A 27,767-nucleotide genomic window follows, 5' to 3' on the forward strand; every position below is an offset into this window, starting at 1 on the left:
TTCTTTATTGAATTTAGAAATAGTTTAAGAATATAAGGTTTAAATTCACTGTTTATATAAGAATGAAAAAAAAAAAATCAAAATCTTAAAGCTTTCTAGTAATAAATAAAAATGTTATACATTTAAATTCTCTTTAACCCTAAATCTCTAAAATTTTAAATCAATATCTGAATTGATAATCAATTGATATTATTAATAGGTTCTTAATTTATATGAGACTAAAGTTAGGGAAATTTAGTTTAATTCACCCTTTACTTTGTTTTAAGATTTTATTTAATAAAAAATAAAATAAATTTTCATCGTATTCTAATCATGTTTTATGATCGAAGTCTTTAAAATTTAATTATAAAATAACATTATAGAATCTTTTTATCTTACCGTCAAATGACCCTTAATATATATATTAACCCTTATAGATAAAGAATATGTATATTTTTTCATTTTATTAGGAGTAGTTATAAAAAAAAAAATCCTTAATTAAGGAAATATTATTTTGTTTTTAAAAAATTATTTAATTTAATATGTTAATTAATTTTTAGATTAATTAAAATTGATATTTGAAGGTTAAGAGTTCAAAAAATTATATATATATAATTCATTTTTCAGTCAGATAAATAATAAAATAAAAAATTTAAAAATAAATAAAGAACTTAACAAATTTAATAATATTTTGATAGTTGTATATATCAATTACTTTTTATTCTCATATATTTCTTATCATATATTTTTGGAATAAGTAATTTGTTTATTTTATAAAAATAATAACGAAGTAGTTTATGGATAGAACTGGTAACTCGATATAGAAAACAAAAGGTTTAATATTAACCACTTCAAATCTAATTCAATTAAACCTGTGAAATAAATAAATTAGGAAGCCAAAAATTAAAATCAACCCTCTTGAATCTTGACGAATTAAAAATTGTCATACAAACTTGGAGAAAAATGAAAAATCTCATAATAACAAGTTTAAAACCTGGTTAGCCCCATTTTTTCAATGAATCTTTTGACTCTCTTCCTTTGCCCACGGGCCACGGCTGCGACACTAGGCCTTGCTTCTCTCTCGTTTGATTCTTCAATCACTTCTTGACGTAGATATATAGGGCATTGGGGTATGAAAATTCTCATGTGAAGCGTTTGTTTCTTCCTCGTGTACCCCAACTGCCTAGCTTTTAGAGTTTTGGAATCCTGCTATGCCTTGGATTGTTGTATTTATGTATGGACAAAGTTCACGTCTCATAGTAAAAGGTCACCTATCAAGCAAGCCAAGACCCAAATGCTCTCGGGTTTTAGCCTCAAAACATGTCGGAGAATAAAGGGCCGGAAGAAAATAAAGAGAGAGATCGTTGCCTAATTTCTGTTTCTTGGGATAGTTTCCGATTGCTAATGTAGTAATGTGTCCGTCCAATATATCTTTGGGCCACCGCTAGTCAGTTAGTTTGATGTTGGATAGGCTTTAAGAGGAAAATGTAGCTCATGAAACTTGTCTAGTCTAAGTGGTCAGCAACTAGGAGTTTGCTGGGTGAGTGGGTTTTGTTACCAATTATCAATTAGGAACATCTGGGAATGGAGGGTCAAACTGAAGATACATTTTATGGTTGAATCACTAATAAATTTTTATGTATGCCCCCACATTTCAACGTCTCAAAAATCAAGTTCCTTCTCTTTTTTTTTTGGGTAATTGATAATTTTTTGGACTTTCATTACTATGGTTCCGTACCACAAATCCCTGTAACATTTGTTGGAACATAGGATGTCATAATAATATTGTCTTAGAAACAATGACTTGAAAATGTAAAGCGGAAACGCATGCCGAATAGTGATGATGGGACTGAGTTTCATTCATCAATATGTTTCTTTGCGACAGCAAACTTTCATATTTTCATGTCTTTCTACGTTAGTTGCTTCATTCAAGCTTAGAGTAGATCATTTGAGTTAAAAGCTGTCTGTTTAGACAGAGATTTCAGTTTCAACATTTCCTCTTTTAATACTGCAATATAATTTATTAGGTAAAAACAACACAAAACGAAATATAAAGTATGAGAGAGAGAGAGAGAGAGAGAGAGAGAGAGAGAGGTTTAATATCAGCTCTCTAATCTCCATTGCCTTCCATATTGTTCCATGCATGGCCAACGGCCGTGTATTCAGTGACAGGACTGACTATTTTCATCCCAGACATGGTTTGAGACATTTGACTTGAAATGAAAAAAAATAAATTGTTCATATCTATATGAAACCTGATGAATATGAACATGAAGGGAATGGTGGTGGTAGTGGGAGATATCATAATTCATATCAAATGATATCAAAGTAAGGTAAATTATATGGGAATGGATCCCACGTTGGCCCCTCACTCTCAAGGACCCCAACCAAGAAGGGGTTGGTGGGTAATCATAAAATATCATCAAAAAGTGGCAGCACCACCTCCCACCTCCCTCCTCCCCTCCTCTCCGAGTTTTGGGCTGTCTTTTGTTTTTCATTTTGACCATTATCATTGATTTTGCTGTTTGCTCCTTTTAATTTTACAAGAGGAAAGTGATTAGATTGCAAAGGCAAAACACTGTAATTATCCTTAAATACTGTTCAGATTATTATTATTTTATTTTGAAATACGAATTTTGATTACATATATTCCCACTTACAACCCAAAGAAGCTAAACTTATTTTCATCTTTGGATGATGCCATGGAACCGGGTTAATTGGCTTGCGAGTTATGGGTTATTACAACATATTACATAACATTATTTGATGAGTATAATAACAAAAAACACTATTTTTGGAATTGACAAAGCAAAAGGCTTGAAGGGTTTACTTATTTGAAACACAAAAAAAAAAGAAGATACTTGAAGTATATTTTAGTACTTTTTTTTGTCTAAGATCTCTCGGTATCTAGTAACTATTTTGAATTTCAATTAATCTAAAATTGAATTGGATCAGATTTCATAAAAAAAATAAATTTTTTCAAATCTATTTTCTCCATTCATGTAATCTTACTATAAACAGTTAATGAAAATGAGAAAAATGACCTCTACTTAATTATGCAATAGGATGATAATGTGGTAAGATGATTTTAAATAAAATTCTACATGCCATCATTTAATTAGATGATGGATATATCAATAACCTAGATATTAATTTAAAATATCATATTGGCACACTAAAAAAAGTATAAGTATTATATTACACGCTTTTAAAAGTAAAGTAACCACATTGAAAATTTTTATATAATACATGGACCAAATATGATCATCTCTTGTATATATATGTATATAACTTTGTATGAAAGCAACTTTAAATATTTAAGTGTTTGGATTGTTGATAGTCAGTAAAGGGTGGTTAGAAAATCATATCTTGAAAATAAATGTGCATGCTATCTACCATGCGGAAAATATATGAAGTAGGGGTCCATTCAACCAATCAAATTAAGATTTTCACGTTTCATCACCGGCATGAAATATCAATTATTTGAATTTTGGTAAGGTACGAATGAATAATACATGATCAAAATTTAAGCTAAGAAGTGTCCTTTTTTTTTTCTTAATTTTTTTTTAAAAAAAAACATTTTCCCCTTTTTTTTAATCAATTTTTAATATTTAATAAATATTTTTTTATAAATTTTATTTTTTAAAATAGGATCCACTTTACGCCATTTTTTTTTATTATTTCTTTCCTTTTTTTTTTTTTTCAAGATTTTAAATTTATTTTTTATGAGATCTATTTGATGCTAAGAATATGTCATGCATTTATTTCTTATTTTTTATTATTTTTTTATTTAATAAATATTAAGATTTAAAATTTTTTTTATCTCACTGACACTAAAAGTATATCATGTCAAGTTATTTTTTCCTTCGAATATATATATATATATATATATATCATTTTTTAATTTATTTTTTAAATTATTTATATATTTTTATAATATTTTACCTTAACACGAGTAAAGTGGGTTTTTAGTTGTTTTATTTTCAAACCTGAAGACGGGTTGAGGTTTTTAAAAAGAGACAAGTTTGGAACAAAAATATATTTAGGGTGTTTTGTCGTGAGCTGTTTTGATGTATGTATAAAAATTTATATTTTATTATTTATTTAATTTTATACATAGGTCATGTTTAATGTATAGTATTATTAATAAGATAGGATGGTGATAATTCTATATCATATTTTATTTGTATGTAAAGATAATAATAAGAATTGTAAGAAAAATTAATATCTTCTTGGCATATGATTATTCAATCATCTTCACTATTATTTTTAATTTATGGGATTAAACTTATATATTCAATTATTTTTTAAAAAATTATATCAATAATTTAAATTGTATAAGCTTTGAGGAATGATAATTTTGACAACTAAATAAATTATCTTATCTTAATCTTTATATATATATATATATATATATTAAACATAAGATAATATAATATTATTTAATCCAATACAAATCATAATATCATTTTATCCTATTTTATTATAATTTTATGCATCAAACACATCCTATATGTATTATATTAATAAAGTTATTTTTTCTTTAATTTAATAAATTAATATTTTAAGCTTAATATGAGGTGTCAATGTGATGCCCTATATGAGCTTTTTTTTTCTTTTTTTTTAATTTTTTTAATTTTTTTCAATCTTTTTATCTTTAGTATTTATTTTTTATTGGATAAATTTATAAGAAATGAGACTAATTAAGATATTTAAGTGTCATTCTTGTTTTTTTTTTTTTGTTCTTTTTTAATTAGATCAATTTTATAAAAAAATATATGATTAATATAAATGACAAAACAAAAAAATTTTATCCCTTACAACAAATAGATATTTTTCTAGTAATCTATAAACTTTAGCCGAAAATTGAAATAAATATTAATATTTTGCTTTCATTTTTTAGTAAAAGTCCGAAGATTTATTCGGATATTATTTGATTTATATGTAACTTAATCTAATAATTAATTTTATCTAAGACAAATAGAGCATCTTGTGTTAAGGAAGAATATTTAGATGTTAAAAAAGTTGGGTCACCAGGCTACTTTTCCTGCTTGACGCTGGAAGGTAGTAACTAGTTAATATGCTGCTTATATATAAGTTTGGAATTGGAGTATTCTTCTATCTACACTAATGCAAGAGGGTCCCCTAGAATGACCAATAGAAGATTAGATTTAGCATCTGAAGACTCCTTCACAGACATCCAGGAAAATCATGGAAATAGATTTTTGTAAAAAAATATGAACAAGATTCAATCATCCTTGTGATCAGAAGGGTTTAGCAGAAAGGAGCTGCTTGAATCCTACTCATAAATGAAACTTTTAATGAACTGAAAATTAGGAGAAAATGTTGCAGACTTTGTAGATAAGGAATAATAAATATATGCAATCTCATTTCCTTTCATTTGTGGCTGTCTTCATTAATGGCCTAACATGTCTTCAAATAGTGATGAAGAAAACCACTAGACCTTAAAAAACCCTAAAAAAATCCCAACTTGGTTCAATCAAATTCATGTCAAGCTCCATCAATTTTGTCTCTCACGCAAGCCCTTTTTTTTTCTTTTTCTTCAATGAATAGTCAATTGCCAAGGGAATTGTTAATGCTTTCCTTTTGCAAAAGGCAATGATACTCTTTGGATTTGTGATGTCGATAGCTCTTAACCAATCTTTAGGATTGGACATCTTTTTGGATCCCAATTTGATTCATAAACAATTAGACATTGTTTTCAATAATTTAGCATAATGCTTATGGTGAAGTACTTGTAAAAAGCAGGTGGTTGGATTTGTTGCAACTTGGGATAATTGTTGAAAATCAAAACTAAAAAACTGAGGGCAATAGTTTTTTGAAAAATAATTTTTTTTTTCTGTTCTTCTTCTCCAGTCAAAATTTTTTTCTATATCTTCCTTGATAATGACAATTCAAGCCAGTTAATCTATCTAAATGTATTAATAATTTGGATTTATTTGGCTCGATACATATTTCAAAAAAAAAAGAAAAGAAAGTGCTAGTTTCTAATTAAGTAGCAGTTCTGACTCTTATAATAAGTAGGCCATCTCTTAAAAAGAACCTTTTTGGTGGTTGGAACAAGAGATTTGGAACAACCCTTAAACCAATCATATTAATACTAATGATTCCAAAACAAAAGAAACAGTAGGGGTATAATGAAATTTTGATAACTTGATGGGGCGACAATGTAAATATCCAAAACATAGCTTACAACTAAAATTTGCGAGGGACAAAGACAAACAAAAAAGAAAAAAAAAAAAGGCGCTTTTAGCAGTTTTTTATGCTTTTGATGAGACAGACGAAAGCCGAAAGCAAAGCGAAAGCATGCAAAAAATGTCCAAAGGTTACAATTCCTTTTGTTCCCGCTTTTTTCTGTTCTTTGTTCCTATTTTCTAATGAGAAATGTTTTAACCTTTTAAGCCTCAAAAAGCAACAGTTAGTGTTAAAAAAACCTTTATTTTGTAATATTCAATAGATTTGCATGATCCAAAAAAAAAAAAAAATTAAGATTATGGAGACAAAAGAAAGAGATGGGGAGGTGTAAAAGGATGACCCACCAAAGAGGGCCTGTGGTTTGGACAACAGCAATCTATGGTTTGAAGATCAGCAGTATGACAAAAATGGCCAAAGAAGTTAAGCAAAGAGACATATCTCCAACCGGGACTCTGTCTTTGTCTCTTTCCCTTAACCCCACACTTTTCTCTTCTTCTCTTTCTCTCTCTTTTCTACTTGTCGTCATCTTTTTCTCTCCTGCGAGTTTGCTCACTTTCTCTGACAATGGACAAGCAACAGCAGAATCCCCATCAGAACCACCAGCAACAGCTGTCCTCGGCAAAGAGTTCCAGGCAGCGTTGTAATGAATGGTAGAAGTTTGATTCTAGCATTGTTAGTGTAAATGTTATTGGATAGTTAATGGTTTGTTTAATGTGTTTTTCCAAGCTTTGATCTTTTACATATATATAGCTACCTTGTTAACTGGACAACTCTTTTTTTCCTCACTTTCCCCTGTTACTCTTGCTGTAGTGATGCAAAGAGTTTTTTTTTTTTTTTCCTTTTTTCATATGTTATAAATTCTTTGATGTTGTAGTTTGCTTCAAATTTTAGTTTTTTTCTTTGCTGAAAGAATGGGTTTTTTTGCTGCTTTTTATGTACATGATATTCTGGTTGATGCATTGAATTATTGAGTTGCTACTTGCTAGTTTCTCTGCCCCGTTGTTTTTGATTTACAAGTGATAATTACTCACAAACTGCATCCCAGATCATCCATTTGGTTGAAGTGTTATACTCAGCCATTTAAAATCTTTGCTCTTCTCTTTTTTATGCCAATATTTACTATATTCTTTTATCGTACAGCTATTTATGTTCATTCTTTTCTTTGGGGACTATGATGATGACTTGGATGTTCAGATTTTTTTTTTTTTTTGTTTTGAGATGGGCAAAGCTGCATGTGCATATTCCTCAAGAGAGTCCTTTTTTTTTTTCTTTTAGTTTTTTCCCTTATATTCGTAAGTGGTCCTTCTGTTATTAATAAGTACTAGTTCTGTTGTTGTAGGATTTTTCGAGATGTTCCAAGTGATACCACAATAGAAGTAAATGGAATGACATTTGCTCTACACAAGGTAGTTTGTTGCGTTAATTTCTTCACTTCTGAAATTTGTTCTTCGTTAAGCGAATTTTATGATTGGCTAAGCACTTTAATTATTTCCACAGTATAACTAAAGAATTAGGAAAAATATAAATGTCTCCAAGTGTACTTATGCCTGTGTAAATCTAAGTAGGCATGGACTAGTTAATTTGTCGCAGACAAACTAAATTTAAGGGGTAAAGCATCATGGCTTGGTTGGAAAGGTTTGTGAAACTATTATGGACTATGGAGAAAGAAAGGGTATTTTAGAAAGTTTTTTAAAAGAATCATAATCCTACCTTTCAATATACAGTTATCCATTCTCTGTCTCATTGTTCTTCTTTTTCCCCAGTTTTGGACTACTCAGTTGTGTAGAGTAAACGTATTATGGATTGTCATCTAATTTCTGGGTGATTCTCTTTTGTCTACTTATTGTCATATACTTAACTGCTTTTAATGCGGCATTGCTGGCTGCCTAATGCATATAACATAACACAAGCCAATGCTATGCAAGATGAGTGACTGGCTTCCAATTTGACCATCCTCACAAGTACTAAGAGAATCAGAAAATTTCAAAGTACTAATGTCACTTTGTCAGGGTGATCCCTTTGCCTGATATGTCCTTCAATACAACAACATTAGGTTATAGTTGTCATTGAAGAAAAAAGCATGTTTTTTCCGTGTGCAGATTAATGTTAGGATATTCTCACGCTGATAGCGATAGTTGTTTTATGCAGTTTCCTCTTGTCTCTCGAAGTGGGCGAATCCGGAAGCTAGTTGCTGAACATAGGGATTCTGATATCTCGAGGGTGGAGCTTCTTAATCTACCTGGAGGTGCCGAGTCATTTGAGTTGGCAGCAAAATTCTGTTATGGCATTAACTTTGAAATTACATCTTGCAATGTGGCTCAGCTCTGTTGTGTTTCTGATTACCTTGAAATGACTGAGGAGTTTTCAAAAGATAATCTTGGCTCACGTGCTGAAGAGTATCTTGATAGTATCGTTTGCAAGAACCTAGAGATGTGTGTTGAAGTTTTACAACAATGTGAAAACCTACTTCCTCTTGCAGATGATTTGAAAATTGTTAGCCGTTGCATAGATGCAATAGCCTCAAAGGCTTGTGCAGAGCAAATTGCCTCAAGTTTCTCCCGCTTAGAATACAGCAGTTCAGGTGGACTTCATATGAACAGGCAAACCAAATGTGAGGGAGACTGGTGGATAGAAGATCTTTCTGTTATTCGGATTGATTTGTATCAAAGAGTCATCACAGCCATGAAATGTCGCGGTGTCCGTCCAGAGAGTATTGGCGCATCCCTTGTACATTATGCCCAGAAGGAGCTGACAAAGAAATCTAGTTTGTGGAATCCATATGGCCAGACAAAAGTTGAATTGGTTTCAACTGGGCAGGAACGACTTGTGGTTGAGACAATTATCAGCCTTTTACCAGTTGAGAAACTTGCTGTCCCTATCAGTTTCCTTTTTGGACTTCTTAGAAGTGCAGTGATGCTTGATTGCACAATCGCTTGTAGGCTTGATCTAGAGCGGAGGATTGGGTCCCAGTTGGATATCGCAACTCTTGATGACCTTTTGATCCCATCTTTTCGGCATGCAGGTGACACCTTATTTGATGTTGATACAGTTCAAAGGATACTGGTAAATTTTTCACAGCAAGGTGATAGTGAAGATGACATGGATGATGCTTCTGTTTTCGAATCTGATAGTCCTCATTCACCATCCCAAAGCGCATTATTTAAAGTTGCGAAATTAGTGGATAATTATCTTGCCGAAATTGCTCCTGATGCAAACCTCAAGCTTGCAAAGTTTATGGCAGTTGCAGAGACTTTACCTACACATGCTCGTACTATCCATGATGGAATATATAGAGCCATTGATATTTACCTGAAAGTATGTATGCTGATATCTTCATTTTTAATATCTAATTTGCTATTTGCATCAAACTAACATGTATGGGGGTACTCAGATTATTTTATCTCATATTCTGAAAAGAGAAACTTGCTTTATATAACATATATTTCTTTTCGGTTTAATCTTAATTAAGAACCAGCATAATCATTGGTTCCCTAAAAGAATAGAATCTGTTCCTGGAAACACCAAATTTAGATAATATTTATGTCCTGGAATGGGGTTTGAAACTTCATTTGAGATTTATTTATTATTCATTCATCTATAGTAATAATTAATTTCTACAATTCCAACTTTCTAATGAATGCATGTTCAGGCTCATCAGGGTTTACCAGATGCAGACAGGAAGAAGCTGTGCAAACTGATTGATTTCCAAAAGCTCTCACAAGAAGCTGGTGCCCATGCTGCACAAAATGAACGACTTCCCCTCCAATCAATAGTCCAAGTTCTTTATTTTGAGCAATTAAGGCTACGAAATGCTTTGTGCTGCTCTTATGCCGACGATGACCACAAGCCTGTGCATCACCAGTCTTGGCGGATAAGCAGTGGTGCACTCAGTGCAGCAATGTCTCCAAGAGACAACTATGCATCTTTGAGGCGAGAAAATCGAGAACTAAAACTTGAGCTTGCTCGGATGCGGATGAGATTAAATGATCTAGAGAAAGAACACGTTTGTATGAAGAGGGATATGGTAAAGTCTCATTCTCGTAAATTTATGAGTTCTTTCTCAAAGAGAATTGGTAAACTAAGCTTCTTTGGACGTAGTTCTTCAAGAGGATCAAGTTCTCCCTCAAGGCAGTCCTACAGAACAGATTCTAAAGTGATTGAGAGGACATGTGCAAGCACTGACTAGAAAATTAAAATTACATGGGTTCTTTTCCTTGTATGTTGAGTAGGCCATGGTTTCGGTGACCTTTTATGTTAAAATGTTTTTTAACTTTTCTTTGGGCCACATTGTATATGAGTTGTGATGCTTTGAGTTAGCAAGAGTCAAGAGTGGAAGCTCTTCTCTGATTGAAAGTGATGGTTTCTGTAGAGAACAACTTTGATTCAGTTTAAAATTTACCTGAAGAATTTATCACTCCCGCACTTGCAGCAAATTTGATTCTATATCTTAATTGGTGTGGTTTTTTTCTTTAATTTGGAAATTTTCTAGCGGTGGAGTCAGTGCATGTTAAAGGTATCAGTTTTCTTAAGTCCAACGATTTGCTAGCATTCATCAGTGAGCTTCATTTCATTTTTTATCATGTTCCTCTTCGCTGTTAGAAATGCAATGATTATTGTTAGGAACAATGACTTAAATTTCATAATAAATTTATTTGAGATTTGTTAGAAATTTATTTGAGATTTGTTAGATATTATTTGATAGACCAAAAAATTGACCAAAAAAAAAATTTTAAAAGAAAAATTATTTTTAATAATCATGTTTATATTATTATAAATATGTAAAATCTCTATAAAATTAAATATAAAAAAAATATAAAAAAATTATAAGATTTTATGAATAAACACTTCGTAAAATAACTAAAGATTTACATCTTATCTTGATTGACTGGCTTTGTTATGTTGTTGCTATCAAATACCACTATTTTTGGTTTTGGATCTTCCAAATCATTCCCGCATGAGATCTGGACCCATTTTTTTTATCCTTCAATAAAAAGATTCATTTTCTTCATAAAAAATTAGAGGTAGAACCAATAAAGATTTCTTTTTTGATTCCCCTCGAATAACTCAATATCAATATTGGAGTATCCCTTATAATGAATGCTCACGCGAGTTGGGATATATTAATATTCTTTGTTTTATTTATGTAAGACAAAAAAAAACCTCCATCTAAGAACTTCTAATTAAAATAAAAATACAATACACAGGTTGTACAAAAAAAATTGTTTTTGCACTAATGTAAGTAAAGTCCGAAAAAGGTTTTATAAGATTAGAAAAGGTACATTGAGCGCCTCATGGATATGTCATAATAAATCTGAACACTTGCCTCGGATCGACTTTCAGATCATAATTGCTCTAGTGAATAAGTAAAGAAAAAATAGATAAATAAAACAATAGATAAATGAGAAATAGAAGAAAAAGAAACTAATTAAAAGCATCCCTCATTTGTTTATTTCTATCGCAACAAGATGAATTTTACCTCAGTTAAGAATGGACCAATTATTAAATCTTGGATGGAAATATCTTTTACCCATTTCTCTCAGTAATCTATTATTAACAACTTCTTTCTAACTTTTTTTACTGTAAAAAAAAAAAAGAATACGAGATTCATGATTTGGTTCAAACAAGAGAAAGAAACAAACATAAAATTATTCATAGATATTCATGATATGTTCCCTACGGTAACCGGGTTCATGAATTATGGCCACTAAATAGTTCGAGCAGCAAGGTACATTGGTCACGGTTTCATGATTACCTTATCTCACGCAAATCATTTACTCGTAAGTATTCAATACCCTTATGAGAAATTAATCACATCATAGCGTTTCCGTGGGTGAATCCATTTTGAGTTTGATAAATGCATTGCTTGTGAAGTATGTGTTATTGAATGCCCTATAGATCTACCTTTTGTTGATTGGAAATTTGAAACGGATATTAGAAAAAAACGGTTGCTTAATTACAATATTGATTTCGGAATTTATATATTTTGTGGTAATTACGTTGAGTATTGTCTAACAAATTACGTGTGTGTATGTTTAGTTGTGAATGAACTAAAAGAAACTGAAATTATCTACATAGGTATGATGTATAAGTGCATATATATGTGTTTGATTGTGTTGAAATGATGAACATGAGTATGTATTTATTTGGATTAAGAAAATTTCATAAGACTAGAGGATATTAAGAGGGTCTATGGATATTAATTGTTAAGTGATTGATATGTTTTGATATATATTTGTAATTCTTTACAACTAGTAGATCTTATTTTTCATTCGTAGACGTAGGTCGGTTAGACTGAACTACGTTAAATTATTATTTCTTGTGTGATTGATTGATTATTTAATTTTATCTTTGCTGGCTTAATTAAATTGTGATTTTTTAATCTAATAAATGATATCTGTAGTAATTCCCAACAATTATAGTGTTAGTAATAATCTTGAGTACAATCAAGAATCATAGTGGAACATAGGAGATTTTCAAAGGCAATGTTCACAAATTTAAAGGAAGAAATCATAACAGCAACATCCATAGAAGAAAACATGGCATCAGTTAATGCACATTCATGTTAAATTTTGAGCATAGAAAGGACATAGAAAAGGACGTACTGCACAAATACATGGAGAAAGAAAATTATCAAATTATCATAATCGGGCTAATCAAGCTACATTGAACAAATGTTTGAAGATTTTGGGGTTTTGCAGAATTCAACAAGTAAAATAGCCTGAAGATTCTGCTCTAGACACTGTCACTTTTCTTTTCCGTTCCTCGTATTTGGTAGGCAAGAAAAAAGAAACTCGGCGATTAAGAAACTTGCGGGCACTGTCATATTTCCTTAAGCAAGGTTTCAAAATGGTAACCTGTTTTTTGCATTCAGTCCCTAGAACATCATCCTGTTTTAAGGCTACTGCTTTACTGCTGCTGCTGCTAACCTCACTCAAATGATACTCTTTATCGTCCACAGATTCAATGTCAGATGTAGAATCTGTCACTGACATCTGTTTAAACTCTTTGTAAGTGCTCTGATACTTGGTTATCACATCGGCAAGGGATTCAAACTGTGATGGTCTATTAAAACTCTCACCACGAGCTTGCTCCCAGGGACTTGCCTCTTTCCAGCAACTGGCTTGAAATTCTTGCCACTGTGATGGGCTGTGGTCTCGGTGCTTGGGTGTTCTCCCAGCAGATGACTTGCTCGGTGACGTTTGCTCAAGAAGTTGTCGGTGCACATAATTTTTGGGAGATTGAGTTTGCTGTGAGGAAGGCTGGATGCTGTATCCTTTGTCTTTTATGAGGTTATAGATTGTAAGATTAGGAACAATGTAATAAACTCTCCCTAGATTTAAAACAGACTCAGGTCTAACCACAATCCATGGATACTCAAACACATCCGGCCGAGTAACACTGTGTCTCGGGTTCTTCTTCAAGATTTCTGCAGCAGTAATGGGCTTCTTGTGAATCTCCACATACCTACCTGGATGCACCAATTTCAGCACACCTTCCTCTCCTTGTATCATCTTTTGTTCTTCATTAGCAAATACCTGTAAAAAAAATGTCAAGGAAGAATTAATACACTGCATCACCTTGTTCTTATACTCTTGACTCTCTTGTCATGGTGGCCAAAATGGCGGTGAAATCAATGAAGCATCTTAGGATAAATGAGTATTCTAGTTCTAAGAATTCGTTTGTTTGTATAGTCTGGTTTAGATAAACATATATGGATGCGTGGTGATCAAGAGGAATTCTTTGTCCCGTTCAGTTTAGGAATAGTATCAATCCTGGCCGTAGAGCGTGTTTTGTCTGTTTAATTATGCCAGTTTTCTATCGTCTATTTTTTTAATGATTTCACACCTAGAAAGACTAACCATGGACCATGATCAAAATTATCTTGTCACATTCAAAGACAAGAACTCTCTAGAGATCATAGAGGAGAAACCATTGGCAATGACACCCACAAGAAATATTTACTTGGGTTCTTATGAATCAACTAGATATGGTAGAAAACTTGAAAAAAAAAAAAAAGGCTAATTCCCCTTTTTCTGTTTTAACCCGTTAACACCATTAGTCAAAAATTAAAAAAAAGGGATTCAATGTCTTCAAGATCGGAATACTGTCATTGGATCTGATCAGTTTTTACTTCCAACAATCTGGCTTCTTTCTCTTTTAATTTCCATTGTTCTTAAGCGACATTTTCATTTAAACAAAATCATATTTTTTATTCCAGATTGGTGGGTAAACATGTCTTGAAGAAGACCAGGCCCTGGCATATTAAAATGGCAGCCTATACTCAGCCAAAGTACTCGGCGCGATCCATAAAACCAATGACGTAGACAGCATAGATGATCCCAGGTACAGCGGACAAATGCAGAACTGCACGCTGCAACAACTCAAAAGGAGGGAGCAAAATTACGATCAGGAGTTCACAACAAATTTCACAGCAAGAAGACATGTTCGAGAAGAGGAGAGATGTGAGAGAGAATAATCGGTAGGATGAAGAATACGAGAGAGAAACGATGGTGCTGAAGCCCGCGTGCATTACGTTTTTACGGTTTTCCATTTTCGTGAATTTCTTTCCATCATCTTGGCATGTTCATGCAGCAATTAGTATTAGCCTAAATTTGGATCTGGTTGTATTACGTGATAAAGCACTTAGGACTAAAAGTGAAACATTGGCGGACGTCCGGTGAATGATAAAAGGAACTCAATTTCACTTAAGTAAAATCTCGATTTTGAATTTTGTGAAAAAAAAAAAGAATCACTTCGAAAGATCTTGCCTCCCTTATAAGATCTAACTTTGCCCAACTCCGGATTAATTGAAAATCAAAATGATTACCAGACATCAGGAAATTTCAGACAAAGAAAAATAAAAATGAAACAACTAAAAAGGAATCTGATCTATATAAGACATAAATTTATATGCTATCGTTTAATTTGGATACTTTTGGAGGGAACTAGTATTATTTTAGACGTCCATGAAGACCATATGATAATTATGCCCACAACTAGCATTTAACCTGAATTTAGCTCATAAATCAATGGACTAACGTGCTGAACAAGGCTGCTTTCGAAGAGACAAGTTTTAAGATTACCAAATGAGCAAGAAAAGGTAGTTTTACCAACTGCATGTGGAGGGAAAAAGAAAACACTGGAACTGGTCGATGCAGAAAGCAAGCACATGTTCATCAGAAGCAAATATCCAACCATCCCACAATTTGTGACACTTCCAAACAGTTTAAACAACATAATCTTATTGGGAAGATTTTTCCAACTTCCTCTTGTGGTCTCGATGCTTAAGCTGATGATTTGGTATAGAAGCGGATGCCAAAGGCCAATCCCAAGATTAGCAGGGGAACAAGGAATTGGAGAAGCTTTATGACAAATTCTGAGGTCTTGTCCTGGTCATAGTGAGGCTGCTTGGGAGGAGTGTACTTTGTCTTGGTGGGGATGGTTGATGTATTGATGTCACCCACATAAAACTCATCCATCATTGCTCTAGCACTGGTACTATGACCAACATCCTCAAAATCATCAGTTGCATCCTTCCCTACCAGCCATACACCAAACCAAGGTTATTTCCATTTTTCCATCTTCTACAACAATTCCCACATCAGATTATACAAAACATGTAGAAAAATTATGGTATTTGTCATACCTGTGGCAGACAACAAGACCTCATCACCACCAGGATGGTCCTCCAAGAATTTAGTCACATTGTATACCTGTTCAAACATAAGATATGGAATTTAAGGAGATCAGAATGGAACATAAACCATGGTGCCAAATCAAAATAAATAGTTAGCTCTAGAGTAGAATTTAACAATCAAATTAATGGTAGATTGATATCAAAAGCTGAACCCTGCTTCATGTTACCACAATTTTGGTACTATTTAATTATTGTTGCTAACAGCCCCTTCAAATTGATGAAAAGAAATCCTAACCAAAACATTCATGTTCGTTTTCTGAGGGACTTCTGTTAAATAATGATAATGTTACCAATTGTTTAATCTTCAAAAAGATAAAAGAGTTGTAGATAATATTAGTAATAACTGGAGAGAAATAAAAATGAAAAATTCGAGTTGTTTTCATCTAAAACCCATCTACTAATGCAGTGAATTAGATACTACAACTAGCGAATATCCTTGCTATAATGTTCCTATTCTCCAAGTAACTTAATCATCAATAAAAGGAATATAGCCACCTAAAACACCATAGCCGATTTAGAACTCCACCAGAGATGGGAGAAAAAGTGTATCAACAAAATCAAAACATTCTTTAAATGCCAAGGACCAACAAATACTCTGCAAATTGAGGAAAAATACACACAAAATGGCTGATATCTCGTAGTGAAAATTATTACCAACTACAAAGAGAATACATTGTATAAAATCCATCATTTAGAATTCATAAAAAATATTGAATTTAAGGGCGAAACTAAATCCAATGGCAGCAACACAGCATATCAATAATCAAAACCACCAATCCGGATTAAGCTAATAATTATTAAGCAAATCCACGGAACTCAATAGCAGAGAGGCTGTTCTTGCATGCAGCTCTAGCAATCATCAGGATCAAAAGAAATTGTCAGATCTAAGCAAAATATTGCTTGTATTACTGAAGATGATTATTTTGAATCTGACTTATTAATCCACCCATAAGAAGGAAATTGAAAGTTTCTTTCAGTTTCATTTATCTTTCATATAGGAAAGATAGAACATGAAGTATCCTAAGCTTCTAGAGATAAGGCAAATATGCAGTGTATGTAAGCTGTCAGCTTCTAAGAGAGATCCATCCACTTGGATTTCAAATTTTCCTATGATCGGAGCCAAATAAACAAAAATCAAACAAACAAGAAAAGCACCTACTAATCAAATTAAAAAAGAGGCTTCCCAGATCCAATAACACTCAAATCTTGCAACTTCAGAATTAAATTAAAGCACCCAACTTTTGCAAAATATAAACAATTTTAAACTAAAAAAAAAAAAAACAACCCCAGATTGGGTCAAGAGCAAACTGAGTCATCCAATAAATTCTACCAAAAAAAAAAAGGAGTACCTTGCCCTCAATGACAAGCCAACAGTCTTTAGCATTGTTGTGTTGAGAAACCTCTGCCAAAGTATAGACCTTTCCTCCTCCACCCATTTTTCCCCTTCTTTTTTGATTGTTTGAGGAAGAAGAGCAGAGATTTGCTGATCAAACTAAACTCAAAGTTTACAGTAGTTGTCCTGTGGTTGCCACTTTCCACAGGCTCTTTATGTTGGGTTTTGAACAAAAAAACGTTATAAAAATAAGGGAAACTAAACGGCGGTGGATTTGGTTGGTAAGGTCAATGACTGATAGGAAATATTTTGATTGGCCGTAGGATTGGTGAGGACTAAGGGTGAGTTGGTTGTATCACCAACCACTCCCCAAGGTTGCCTGGACTTTTTTTGGGGACATTGCAATTTTAATCCCTTTACTTTTATGTTTTTTCATAATTGGCCTCCCCTTTTCTTTTTTGCCGTTGTGAATTGTTTTTTTTTTTAGATGATTGAGTGTTGATTATTTCTTGGATTTTGACATTTCTGTCACTTCATTTTCCTTTTAATTTTAAAATTAAAGATTTGAGGCCTTCAATTACAAAAGATATTTAAGACACATTATTATAGAACATATAAAACCGTGTAATTAAGCTATTGGGGTTTTTAGATTTTAGTCCCAACAAATCTAATATTATTTTCACAAAGCCCTCCCCATTTTACCAGAAATTTAAAAGGTCCCGAATGTGTAAATTTCTTTCATAATTCTCAACCTTTTATTTTTATTCTACTTTGATCTCTATATTTGAATTGTTTCAGTTGATTCCTTGAGTTTTTAAATGGTTCCGTTTTGATCCTTCGTCAATGTTGTAGCTTATGTAGTATGTAATGTGGACATTTTTCTTAATTGTTAATAAAAATTTTGATAAAAAATAAAAATAAAACTATTTTAAAAAATTAAAAAATCTAAATGTAACAATTCAAATGTTAAGAATTAAAGTGAAACTAAAATAAAAAGTTAAAAGATTATAATTTATCGGAACTTCTAGAACTAGTTACAATCATTACAAATTATTATTATTATTATTATATGTTTGTGTGCTTTGTATATATAGTTTTATATTATCTAATTTATACAAATAATATTTAAGTTTAGAGTCTATAATCAAGTATTTTTTTATAAAATATTAGATTTATAGTATCAATAATTAAAATTTAATTCTTAATCATATTAAATATTAAAAAAATTCAAGCTAAGAAATAGTTGGAGGTTGAGGCGTCCAATTCAACAACCTTAGGCCACGAAGGGCTCGTTTCATATTTTTTAATTCTCTCTTTTAGGATATTACTTCTCGATATTAAAAGATTGAGTTAGGTGAAATAATAATAATAATAATAACTAAAAGTCTACTTTGGAGAAACATTTTGTTCATTTTCAACTATGTATTTATTTATATTTTTTTTCCGTGCAGAAATTATTGACAGAGTGAAGAGGATGGAAGAGACCGAAGATGTTTGCCTACCAAATTTGATTCAATCCCAGAATGCTTTCTAGTTTCTACTAAAAGTTGCATTTGCGTGTACAATGAATTGCGAATTGCATGGGAATGACCTTCAAACATCCATTAAACCAAAGTCATGGAAAAATTATAAATCGGTCCAGAACATAGTGCCATTTTTCTTCACCTTGATTTTTTTTTTTAATAAATGATGGTGTTTTATTTATCCAAGAAACCTAAAAAGTTGCTACCAATAAATTGTTCAAACACAATGAACAAAATACAAAAAAAAAAAAAAAAAAAAAACTTAAACCTAGTGTTTCTAAATTTAATATGTCGCATGCAATGAAAATTTATTTTTAACGATATGTTCTCCAAAAAATTTTTAAAATTTATACAAGTTTTTATTTTAAATCAATATTTCATGTTTTTTTAGATGTTTAATTTAATACTATAATTAAACTTTTAAGGTTGTACTAGATTTCAACCTTGATATTTAGTAGGTTTATTCATAGATTGAGTGAATCGTTCGAGCTCAAAAATTTGTCTGAAATTTAAAAGATTTTGATATGAATATTAAGTTCATTAAAAAAGTTTGGACAAATAAATTAGACCTAATCAAAAAATAAAGCTGAACTTTGGTTTAATCATTTAATGTTTGGATCTGATTTAATTCGAAAATTAAAAAAATAATTTTATTATAATGAGACAAGACCCATTTATTTTTATTTTTTTTGAAATGAACAATATTTTATTTGCTTTATTACTTATAATAAAATAAAGCTCAAATTTTTTTTTTGCAAAACATTAAAATAGTGATCACATTTTAAATTATATTTAATAAAATTAAATTAGACCTAAGTTTAAATTAATTATAAATTAAATTAAAATTAATTAAATTAGTAATTTATAAATTTTTTTTTAAAATTTTAAATATTAATACTTTTGGCAAGCTTGAACCTTTCTATGATATATAAATATATAAATATATATATATATACAGATTTAGACAAAAAATAAAATCCAAACAATTGAGTTAAATCGAACTTAAATTTATTTAAAATACTTAAGTATCATATTAGACTTGACCAACTCAACTCATGAGCATCTTTAATGCTAAACAATACTATTTTAATTGGTAAGTTGGTATGAGATTAAAAAAAAAAAAAGTCAAAAGGAAGAATTATTATTATTATTATACAAAAAATAAAATTTATATTTTTTTCTTTCATCAAAATTTAATTAGTTGAAAGTAAGAGAAAAACACCTATTTAATTTATCAATATCCGTTAATTCGAGTGATAAAAAATTTAATTTTTTTAAGTAAAATTTTGATTACAAGTATTGTAAGTGAAAAAAATAAATATTAGGAAAGTTTATCTTATTTTATAATATCTAACATGATTTGACTTCAAAATAATTAAAATTTAAAATGATTATCGAATATAAAAAAATCTCTAATAATCAAAGAAAAAATTTATTCAACTTAATTAATAATCATGAGCTATAACAACAATGGGTTATCTTTGGATCCTATGTCGAAGTGTACATGAGGCTCTCGTAGGTCATATAAAAATTCCATGATTGTTAAAATCAATTAATTTTTAACTATTGATATATTTCTTAAAAATATGAAATTAATAATTTTACTTTTTAATTTTATCTTGAAACTTTTTTTTCTAATTTTTTACCAAACATAAAGAAAAAAAAAGTAATTTTCTCTCTCTTTCCTTTTTCTTATTTTTCTCTCTTCGTTTTTTTTTCCCCCTTTCCTACAAAACCTAATATTAATGGTACTAAATCAAATGATTTAAAGAAAAAATTGGACACAAAAAATTTAATTAATACATTTTGACATGCGATAGTTTTTGTTACGGTGTAAACTTTAAAATTCATATCAGAACCTGGAGACTATTTACTTGATCACAAAAAAATTTATTATTATTATTTTTTAAGATTTTGTTTGATAGATATTTTATTTTATTTTTTATGTTTTACGTTATTTTAATAAAAATATAATAAAAAAGCAAATACATCGGAGCCTTAGTTAATAATATATTATTATGAATGAAAATATGATTTTGATGAGGGGTGATATTTAAAAATGAAAACTTAAATTAACGCAACACAGTCATCATTATCCATCAACCATTAATTAAATTAAAATTTGATTTTTTTTTTCCTTGAAAGAAAAAAGTTAGGATATTTTGGCCCAAGCAGTTTTGAATCCGAGATATTTTGGGCGGGCTATGCACGTCTTTTGGATTGAAGGTTCAGAGTCCAGTGTACTAGTCAGTCCAACTGGTGACATGTCATAATTTTATTGGACATTCTCCCTTATTCTAACCCACACCCTATAAACCTGACCGCACTCAATCACAAAACAGCCATTCAAAGTACAAACCCAAAAACCCTAGCAAACCTTTACATTTCTTCTTCTTCACTTAGCGGCTCCTTCAGAGAGAGAGAGAGGGAGAGGAAGCTCCAATAATAAGGTACAAGGAATGGTGTCCGGATCAGGGGTATGCATGAAGAAAGTGGTGGTGGATGCCCGCCACCACATGTTGGGACGGTTGGCTTCAATTGTGGCCAAGGAGCTGCTCAATGGCCAGAAAGTTGTCGTAGTCAGATGCGAGGAAATTTGCATGTCGGGCGGACTCGTTCGCCAGAAGATGAAGTACATGAGATTCCTACGGAAACGCATGAACACCAAGCCTTCTCATGGTCCCATCCACTTCCGTGCCCCCGCCAAGATCTTCTGGCGCACCGTTCGTGGGTCAGTCTTTACCTATATCACTCACTTCTCTATTTGGCGTGTTTATTTTGTCTGATTTTATAAAATCAATAGCTAGAGTGGAATGGGCTTGTCGATATTTATGTCTTCTTTTATTCTGTGAAGAAATGAAGCTAAACCCAAATAGTTAAATGCTTGCATTTTGAACACTAAATCAAAATTTGTTTATTTTTAATGAGATTTAATGGTTAATGACATTTGCAGAATGATACCACATAAGACTAAGCGTGGAGCGGCTGCCCTTGCTCGTTTGAAGGCTTATGAGGGTATTCCCACCCCATATGACAAGATTAAGAGGATGGTCATCCCTGATGCTCTTAAGTAAGTTTCTCTATTGTCTTTCATTTTTTTTTATTGTAGTGTAATCCTCTGAATTTTGTTCTAACATTTTTTTCTATCTTTAAAAAAAATGTAATTAGGGTCCTGAGGCTTCAGAAGGGGCACAAGTACTGCTTGTTGGGCCGCTTGTCATCAGAGGTCGGATGGAACCATTACGACACCATCAGGGTGAGTTTATGTTTCATTCAGTGCTTTTCTATAGACTGTCCTTAAATCGATCTATGCCCTTATTTTCGAGATAATCATTGTGTAACTTAGGGTTTAAAGTAACGCTTAAAAGTTTTTTGATGGTTAACTTTGTATTTGCTTGTCAGCATTTGTTAATTGCTTGTTTAGTTATTGAGGAAAACAATTGATGGATTTGATTTGTCATTCTATCTTTTCTCTTTTAGGAAGTGGGAATTTGTATTCTTGTTCCTTAGTGCTTTTAGGAAGGGTGTGTATGCGAAAATCTGCAGAGAGAAATTGGAATTGTATTAGCATTTGTTGTGTTATAAGCTGTCTGAATTCAGCTTTACTCTTCTCTAATTAAAAATTTACTTGCATCAAGGAAAAAGATCAGTAACTCTAACCTGGATGCATATTGTTAGGTTACTTAGTTACTGCTTCTCCATTTTAGGGATGTGATCGGGTTTTGTTTTTATTGACCTTTCTTTGTTAATGGTAAAAAATATGCAAGTCTTGTGAGTGTTGAGATCAATGAGGAAACATGGCAATGTCATTCAGATTGAATTGTCAATCTTTTCATTTACTTTGGGGTCATCCTTTTAAACCTTGAAGATGTAAAGTTAATAGATGATAATTCTATTGAAATTTTGTTTCTAATTATACTTTGAACTCCAGGAGCTGGAGAAGAAGAGGAAGGAGAGAGCTCAGGTTGCATATGAGAGGAAGAAGCAGCTGAACAAGCTTAGGGTAAAGGCTGAGAAGGTTGCAGAGGAGAAACTTGGCTCTCAACTAGACATCCTTGCCCCTGTTAGTTACTGAATTTCTAGTTTCTAGCTAGTTTCTTGCTATTTTGTTGGTTTCAGTGTTTAATTCTGTTCAAGATGTGAAGGCTGAAAATTTGTTCGATCGGAATTTTCCTGTTTTCCTATTTTGGCCGTAGGATTCTCTCAATATATTTCAGATATGCTTTACAATCAATTCGTGCATTAATACTCGTAGTGTTTTATTTGCTATTGAATTTTATATGTTTTGATCATTGAGATGGTTGTGCTTGGATTCATTGTTAGAAAACATAGGCAGTTTATAAATTATGGTTTGTTATCAATTTCCTGTTTTGCAAAGAGTGTAGTGTAGCACTTGGAAGTTGGGACTTAGTTCATTTCGATCATACATCTCTCTTTTAAGAGACAACATTTAATAGATATAAGTCTAAATTTTAGCACTTGTATTTTTCTTTAATCTCTAGCTTACGTATTATTGTTTAAAAAAAAAAAAAGGAAAACAAAGTGGTGTTGATGTGCAGTCTGCACCGGTGTAATTTCGATTTACCTTTTCTTATCAATCACTTCTTGCCAGGAGTTGGGAAGTTGGGGACCAAAACTGTAGTTTTATTGGTGTTGAAGGAAGGGGAGACGAACTATAAAAGTATGAACAACCAAAGCTATTTACAGCTTGATCACAATTGGCAAAACCGGATCTATTCAATACTGCCATAACAGATATAACAGGTGCCAGCAAACGTTCTTGAAAAATCAAGTGGAAAAATTTGCTATTTATATCTCAGACTGGAAAGAATTAGTTCACATTTTAATGGGAAATACTGATTGTAAAGGTTCTTGAAAGCACTGTTCGTCTATAGGTTACACTACAAGTGTCATATTGAGATGTCAATTGTTAGAGTTTGGTATCACCGATTGTTTGACATCAACTCAATTTGTATGCCCTATTTGATATTATGCCCATTCAAAACTTGTCAATTAGATATAGTTCAAATAGAAACAGATATGCCCTATTTTGAAATGATATTTCAAAATTTTATTCTAATTTTGGTTAAAGCTGAACATTTTTTTTTTTGGGTATCTTCAACAGAATAACATAAAAAGATATATTAAATATATTTATTGTTTTGGAAAATTATATATATAAAAGGTTACACAACGATAGCAAATTAGATATAAGACTAGAAAAATTATTTGCTTGAAACTATGTAATTGAGCTGCTAACACAATATATTACTACTAGCATATTTCCCATCATGAGTCACGAGAAGGCAGCCCCGAGCAAGCGGGACGTATTTTGATGAGAAAAATCGAGAGCGTTACATACCTTAGCCTTTCAATCGAAGACTCCGTTGCAACTTTGCAATCTTCAATGCCATAGTCAAGCAGATCCAATCTCCTAACTTGCTCAAGAACCCAAAAAATCTGTATCTCCAAGACCTGTTAATCAATAATGCACCCAAAACCCCCCAAAATCCAATAACGAATCCAGACGCCATGCCGGTAAAAAACCACAAAGGTTCAAACAATTCTTCATCCCTATCAGTGCTACCTTCACTACCACCGTTGTTACGCGGCCTTGCTATTTCGTCTCCAGGACACTTATTCAACGGGGCTCCACACAGCCCCAGATTCCCTAAATATGAAGAAGCATTGAAACTCTGCAGTTGAGTGCTTGTGGGAATTCTTCCTGACAAATTGTTGTTCGATAAGTCCAAAACACCGAGAAAAGATAAATCAGCCATACTCTTCGGGATTTCACCAGAAAGGCTATTTGTTGACAAATCGAGTGACTCCAACCTTTGCAATTGGCCAATCTCCCTAATGATGCTTCCACTCAACATGTTTCTTGATAGATTCAGAGTAATCAACCCTTGGAGGCTTGCTATTTCTCTAGGGATTTTCCCATTTAATTTATTACTTGACAAATCAATGACCTTTAGTAAACCAAGGGTGTTGCCATATTCTTGTTCCACACCTTTCCATATAACTAATAGATGATCATCGTAGGTACCCCAGGCATTCATCTGGGAAGTACTGTCCCCTGTGTAATCGAGGACAGCATAAATATAAATAAATTCGATTGTTGCTTGCGAACTCCCAAGGTGAGCCATGGCTGTCAAATTGTTGAGGCACGATGGAATGGTTCCTGATATATTGTTCAGAGAAAGATCCAATATTTGAAGAGACTGCTGGCGACATAGAGTTGAAGGTATGTTGCCATGAAACTCATTTGATCGTAGACGAAGAGCAATCAAACTCTTGAGTCTTTCCCCTAACCATGGTGGAATGATCCCAGTTAATTTATTCTCCCCCAGATCCAGAAGTTTCAATTCTGTACAATTTTCTAGGGATTGAGGTAGTTCACCATACAAACTAGTGTTGCGTAAACGCAATGATTCAAGTAGAGCGAGTGAGCCCACTGAATTGGGGATTATCCCTGACAAATTATTATTCTCCAAATTGATAACAGTCAACCTCCAGTTCTTCATCCAACAATCTGGAATGCTACCCGAAAACAAATTGTTAGAGAGGTCAAGATATCCCAAAGGATTATCCTTCTTTGTGCATAAGAAAGACAATGGTCCGCAGAACATGTTGTTGGATAGATCCAACAGTGTCAAATTAGAAAAAAATTGAGGTATGGGACCATAAAATAGGTTCGAACTTAAATCTATTAGAGGCGAATAATCCAATTTTAATGGCAGATTTGGAACGCCCCCACTGATGTTGTTGAAGGAAAGGTTTAAATACGTTAGTGTCGAAGGCAGATCCCAAAACCAGTAGGGGATGGCGTCTGAAATCTTGGAGTGGGAGATATCCAGGTGGGAGAAATTAGTTTGCCGTCTAAGCCAGCCAGGAAACTGCGGACCTAGCTCACAAGATCTCATTTGAATATGATCAAGTTGAAAGGGAGGGATCCAATCAGAGCTGAGATTCAAAGACAAAGAATTAAAGGATATGAACAGTACTCGCAACTTTGAAACATTAAACAGGTGGGCTTCGGAAATGACACCATCCAAAGAGTTTGAGGCAACATTCAAGAGCACAAGTTGAGACATTTTCCCGATGCTGACTGGAAAAGGCCCTTCAAGTCGGTTACGTGCAAGAGATAATTCTCTCAACGATGATAATCTTGAAAGATCGGGCAATGGTCCAGTGAATCGGTTTCCTTCCAAATTTAAAACAGTGAGCTTAGAAAAATTTCCAAAGTTATCTTTAACTTGTCCGCTCAATCGGTTATATTCAAGATCTAATACTCTCAAGGATGAAAATGGTACGAAACTGGGCATTGACCCATTGAGATGGTTAATACCCAACAACAAAATCTCCAGAGAATCCTTAGCACACCCACTTAACTTTTCCAGAGTAACGGTGAGAGGTTCAGAGAGCTTGTTTCTCCCCAGGTTTAATTTTTTTAAATTACAAAGATTCCCCAGGGACTTTGGTATTCCTCCTTCGAGACGATTAGAGTAGAAATAAATTTGTTCTAGAGCTGGCATGTTCTCAAAAGAATCTGGAATCAAACTTGATAAATTGTTATAAGAAAGGTCGAGTTCAACCAAGTTACTACTTATATTCAGCAACAGAGGAAAAGTTGAGGGATGCAAACTAAAACAAACAGTTAGGTGAAGTACAGCCAGAGAATGTGAAGAGTTAAAACGGGAAAGAGATGAAGGATCAACCTCTGCAAAGTCACAATTTTCTAAGTGTAAAACTGAGAGGGAAGGATGAGATTGAATTACTTGGAGCCAGTTTGATGCTTTTGTAAAATCGGTTCTAGCGATTTTAAGTAATTTTAGAGAAGAAAGACGAGAAAGCCATTCAAGGTTGTCTGTAATCATTGATCCCTTGTTGTCACTGAGATCAAGATAAAGCAGCCTGGAAAGGTTCCCAAGCTGGTAAGGAATGATTCCGCTGAGGGAATTGAATGAGAGATTGAGATATGTGAGCTCAGTAAGTGAACCAATAAACTCTGGGATCCTTTCGAAACCATTCAAAGAGAGGTCAAGGTGACTCAAGTGCCTCAATTCAAGCAAGGAAGAGCTGATCTTACCTTCCATTCTCGTGTAAGTCATACTCTTCACGAAGTCATCGTATCTGAAACTGGGACGGAGGTCCAGCATGACAACATGGCCAGTGGTGTTATCGCAGCCAACCCCTCTCCACTTGCAACAGTCTTCTTCTTTGCTTGTCCATGAGGGTAGGAGGTTGTCATAATCATCAAGACCTTTCTTGAAATCAAGGAGAGCCCGTCTCTCTGCTGTAATACACCTCAAGCTCTGATTTCTGATAGCAATACTAAAACTAGCAGCGGTTAGCGCAAATAGAAGCGCAACCCAAAGTTGAAATTGAACGCCTTTGAGCCCTTTCATGAAGACCGAAGTAATGGCAACAATTCACTCTGAAATGGTAATTCGAAAGAGTAAATAATAACTTCCCTGATGATTTAGCCGATATATTTATATCTACAATGTTAATTTTACTGCTGTACGGTTGCCGTTGGAGGTAATACGCGGCACTTTTTTTTGCCTTTTTTAAAATTTTAAATTTTATTATATTTTTTAAGATTCAATTTTTTTTACGTGGGACTCATTTTATACCTTTTTTTTACATGTTAGATTTATTTCTTAATAATTTTTAATAAATACCTTTTTTTTTTTTTTTTTTCATTATGTGAGACTAATTTGATACCAAAAGTATACCATGTGTTTATATTTTTTATTATTTTTATATTATATTTAATAAATATTTTTTTAGATTTTAATTTTTTTTGTATGACTCACTTTTTTTATTTCCTTTTTAGTTTAAAAATTTTTTTAAGATAAGTGTGACATTTTTTTCTTTGTTTATTATTTTTAATTTTTATATATTTAATAAATATTTTTAAAAAAATTTTAAATCCTTTTTTTATCTCGTCAACTTGATACCAGGAGATTACCATTTGTCAAGTTATTTTTTATCATTTATTTTTTTCTTTTTC

At 32.3% G+C, this 27,767-nt stretch overlaps 5 protein-coding genes across 5 annotated transcripts; 2 read left to right on the forward strand and 3 right to left on the reverse strand.

The window, feature by feature from the left end:
• The first annotated feature begins 6,616 nt into the window (after positions 1 to 6,616).
• LOC111313474 (BTB/POZ domain-containing protein At5g48800-like) lies at positions 6,617 to 10,610 on the forward strand. The gene is made up of 4 exons (XM_022914156.2): positions 6,617 to 6,845; positions 7,535 to 7,601; positions 8,344 to 9,510; positions 9,845 to 10,610. The coding sequence occupies exons 1-4, from the start codon at positions 6,760 to 6,762 to the stop codon at positions 10,379 to 10,381; spliced, it is 1,857 nt and encodes a 618-aa protein (XP_022769891.2). The 5' UTR covers positions 6,617 to 6,759; the 3' UTR covers positions 10,382 to 10,610.
• A 2,015-nt stretch (positions 10,611 to 12,625) lies between these two features.
• Positions 12,626 to 14,183, reverse strand: LOC149512158 (uncharacterized). The gene has a single exon (XM_089752488.1). The coding sequence runs from the start codon at positions 13,767 to 13,769 to the stop codon at positions 12,897 to 12,899; it is 873 nt and encodes a 290-aa protein (XP_089608614.1). The 5' UTR covers positions 13,770 to 14,183; the 3' UTR covers positions 12,626 to 12,896.
• Positions 14,184 to 15,192: 1,009 nt separating this feature from the next.
• On the reverse strand, positions 15,193 to 17,537 carry LOC111313475 (cytochrome b5-like). The gene is made up of 3 exons (XM_022914157.2): positions 17,242 to 17,537; positions 15,842 to 15,908; positions 15,193 to 15,733 (listed from the first exon to the last, which is right to left on the reverse strand). The coding sequence occupies exons 1-3, from the start codon at positions 17,326 to 17,328 to the stop codon at positions 15,480 to 15,482; spliced, it is 408 nt and encodes a 135-aa protein (XP_022769892.1). The 5' UTR covers positions 17,329 to 17,537; the 3' UTR covers positions 15,193 to 15,479.
• A 3,555-nt stretch (positions 17,538 to 21,092) lies between these two features.
• On the forward strand, positions 21,093 to 22,982 carry LOC111314398 (large ribosomal subunit protein uL13w). The gene is made up of 4 exons (XM_022915721.2): positions 21,093 to 21,479; positions 21,702 to 21,818; positions 21,917 to 22,004; positions 22,680 to 22,982. The coding sequence occupies exons 1-4, from the start codon at positions 21,208 to 21,210 to the stop codon at positions 22,821 to 22,823; spliced, it is 621 nt and encodes a 206-aa protein (XP_022771456.1). The 5' UTR covers positions 21,093 to 21,207; the 3' UTR covers positions 22,824 to 22,982.
• Positions 22,983 to 23,875: 893 nt separating this feature from the next.
• Positions 23,876 to 27,191, reverse strand: LOC111314397 (receptor-like protein EIX1). The gene has a single exon (XM_022915718.2). It carries the CDS (start codon positions 27,157 to 27,159, stop codon positions 24,112 to 24,114), a length of 3,048 nt encoding a protein of 1,015 aa, XP_022771453.2. The 5' UTR covers positions 27,160 to 27,191; the 3' UTR covers positions 23,876 to 24,111.
• Positions 27,192 to 27,767: the final 576 nt, after the last annotated feature.

This window comes from Durio zibethinus, chromosome 23 (assembly GCF_047325235.1).
Source record: "Durio zibethinus cultivar Kanyao isolate XHJ-2024 chromosome 23, ASM4732523v1, whole genome shotgun sequence".
NCBI classification, from domain to species: Eukaryota; Viridiplantae; Streptophyta; class Magnoliopsida; order Malvales; family Malvaceae; genus Durio; species Durio zibethinus.

Excerpts from the sequence above, each read along its gene's own strand:
- LOC111313474 (XM_022914156.2), top strand. The coding sequence starts at position 6,760 with ATGGACAAGCAACAGCAGAATCCCCATCAGAACCACCAGCAACAGCTG. Across the intron at positions 6,846-7,534 it reads AGGCAGCGTTGTAATGAATG|GATTTTTCGAGATGTTCCAA; the intron begins GTAGAAGTTTGA and ends CTGTTGTTGTAG. Across the intron at positions 9,511-9,844 it reads CCATTGATATTTACCTGAAA|GCTCATCAGGGTTTACCAGA; the intron begins GTATGTATGCTG and ends ATGCATGTTCAG.
- LOC111314398 (XM_022915721.2), top strand. The coding sequence starts at position 21,208 with ATGGTGTCCGGATCAGGGGTATGCATGAAGAAAGTGGTGGTGGATGCC. Across the intron at positions 21,819-21,916 it reads GTCATCCCTGATGCTCTTAA|GGTCCTGAGGCTTCAGAAGG; the intron begins GTAAGTTTCTCT and ends AAATGTAATTAG. Across the intron at positions 22,005-22,679 it reads ACCATTACGACACCATCAGG|GAGCTGGAGAAGAAGAGGAA; the intron begins GTGAGTTTATGT and ends TTTGAACTCCAG.
- LOC111314397 (XM_022915718.2), bottom strand. The coding sequence starts at position 27,159 with ATGAAAGGGCTCAAAGGCGTTCAATTTCAACTTTGGGTTGCGCTTCTA.
- LOC111313475 (XM_022914157.2), bottom strand. The coding sequence starts at position 17,328 with ATGGGTGGAGGAGGAAAGGTCTATACTTTGGCAGAGGTTTCTCAACAC. Across the intron at positions 15,909-17,241 it reads GGCTTGTCATTGAGGGCAAG|GTATACAATGTGACTAAATT; the intron begins GTACTCCTTTTT and ends ATGTTTGAACAG. Across the intron at positions 15,734-15,841 it reads GGTCTTGTTGTCTGCCACAG|GGAAGGATGCAACTGATGAT; the intron begins GTATGACAAATA and ends TATGGCTGGTAG.
- LOC149512158 (XM_089752488.1), bottom strand. The coding sequence starts at position 13,769 with ATGCAGTGTATTAATTCTTCCTTGACATTTTTTTTACAGGTATTTGCT.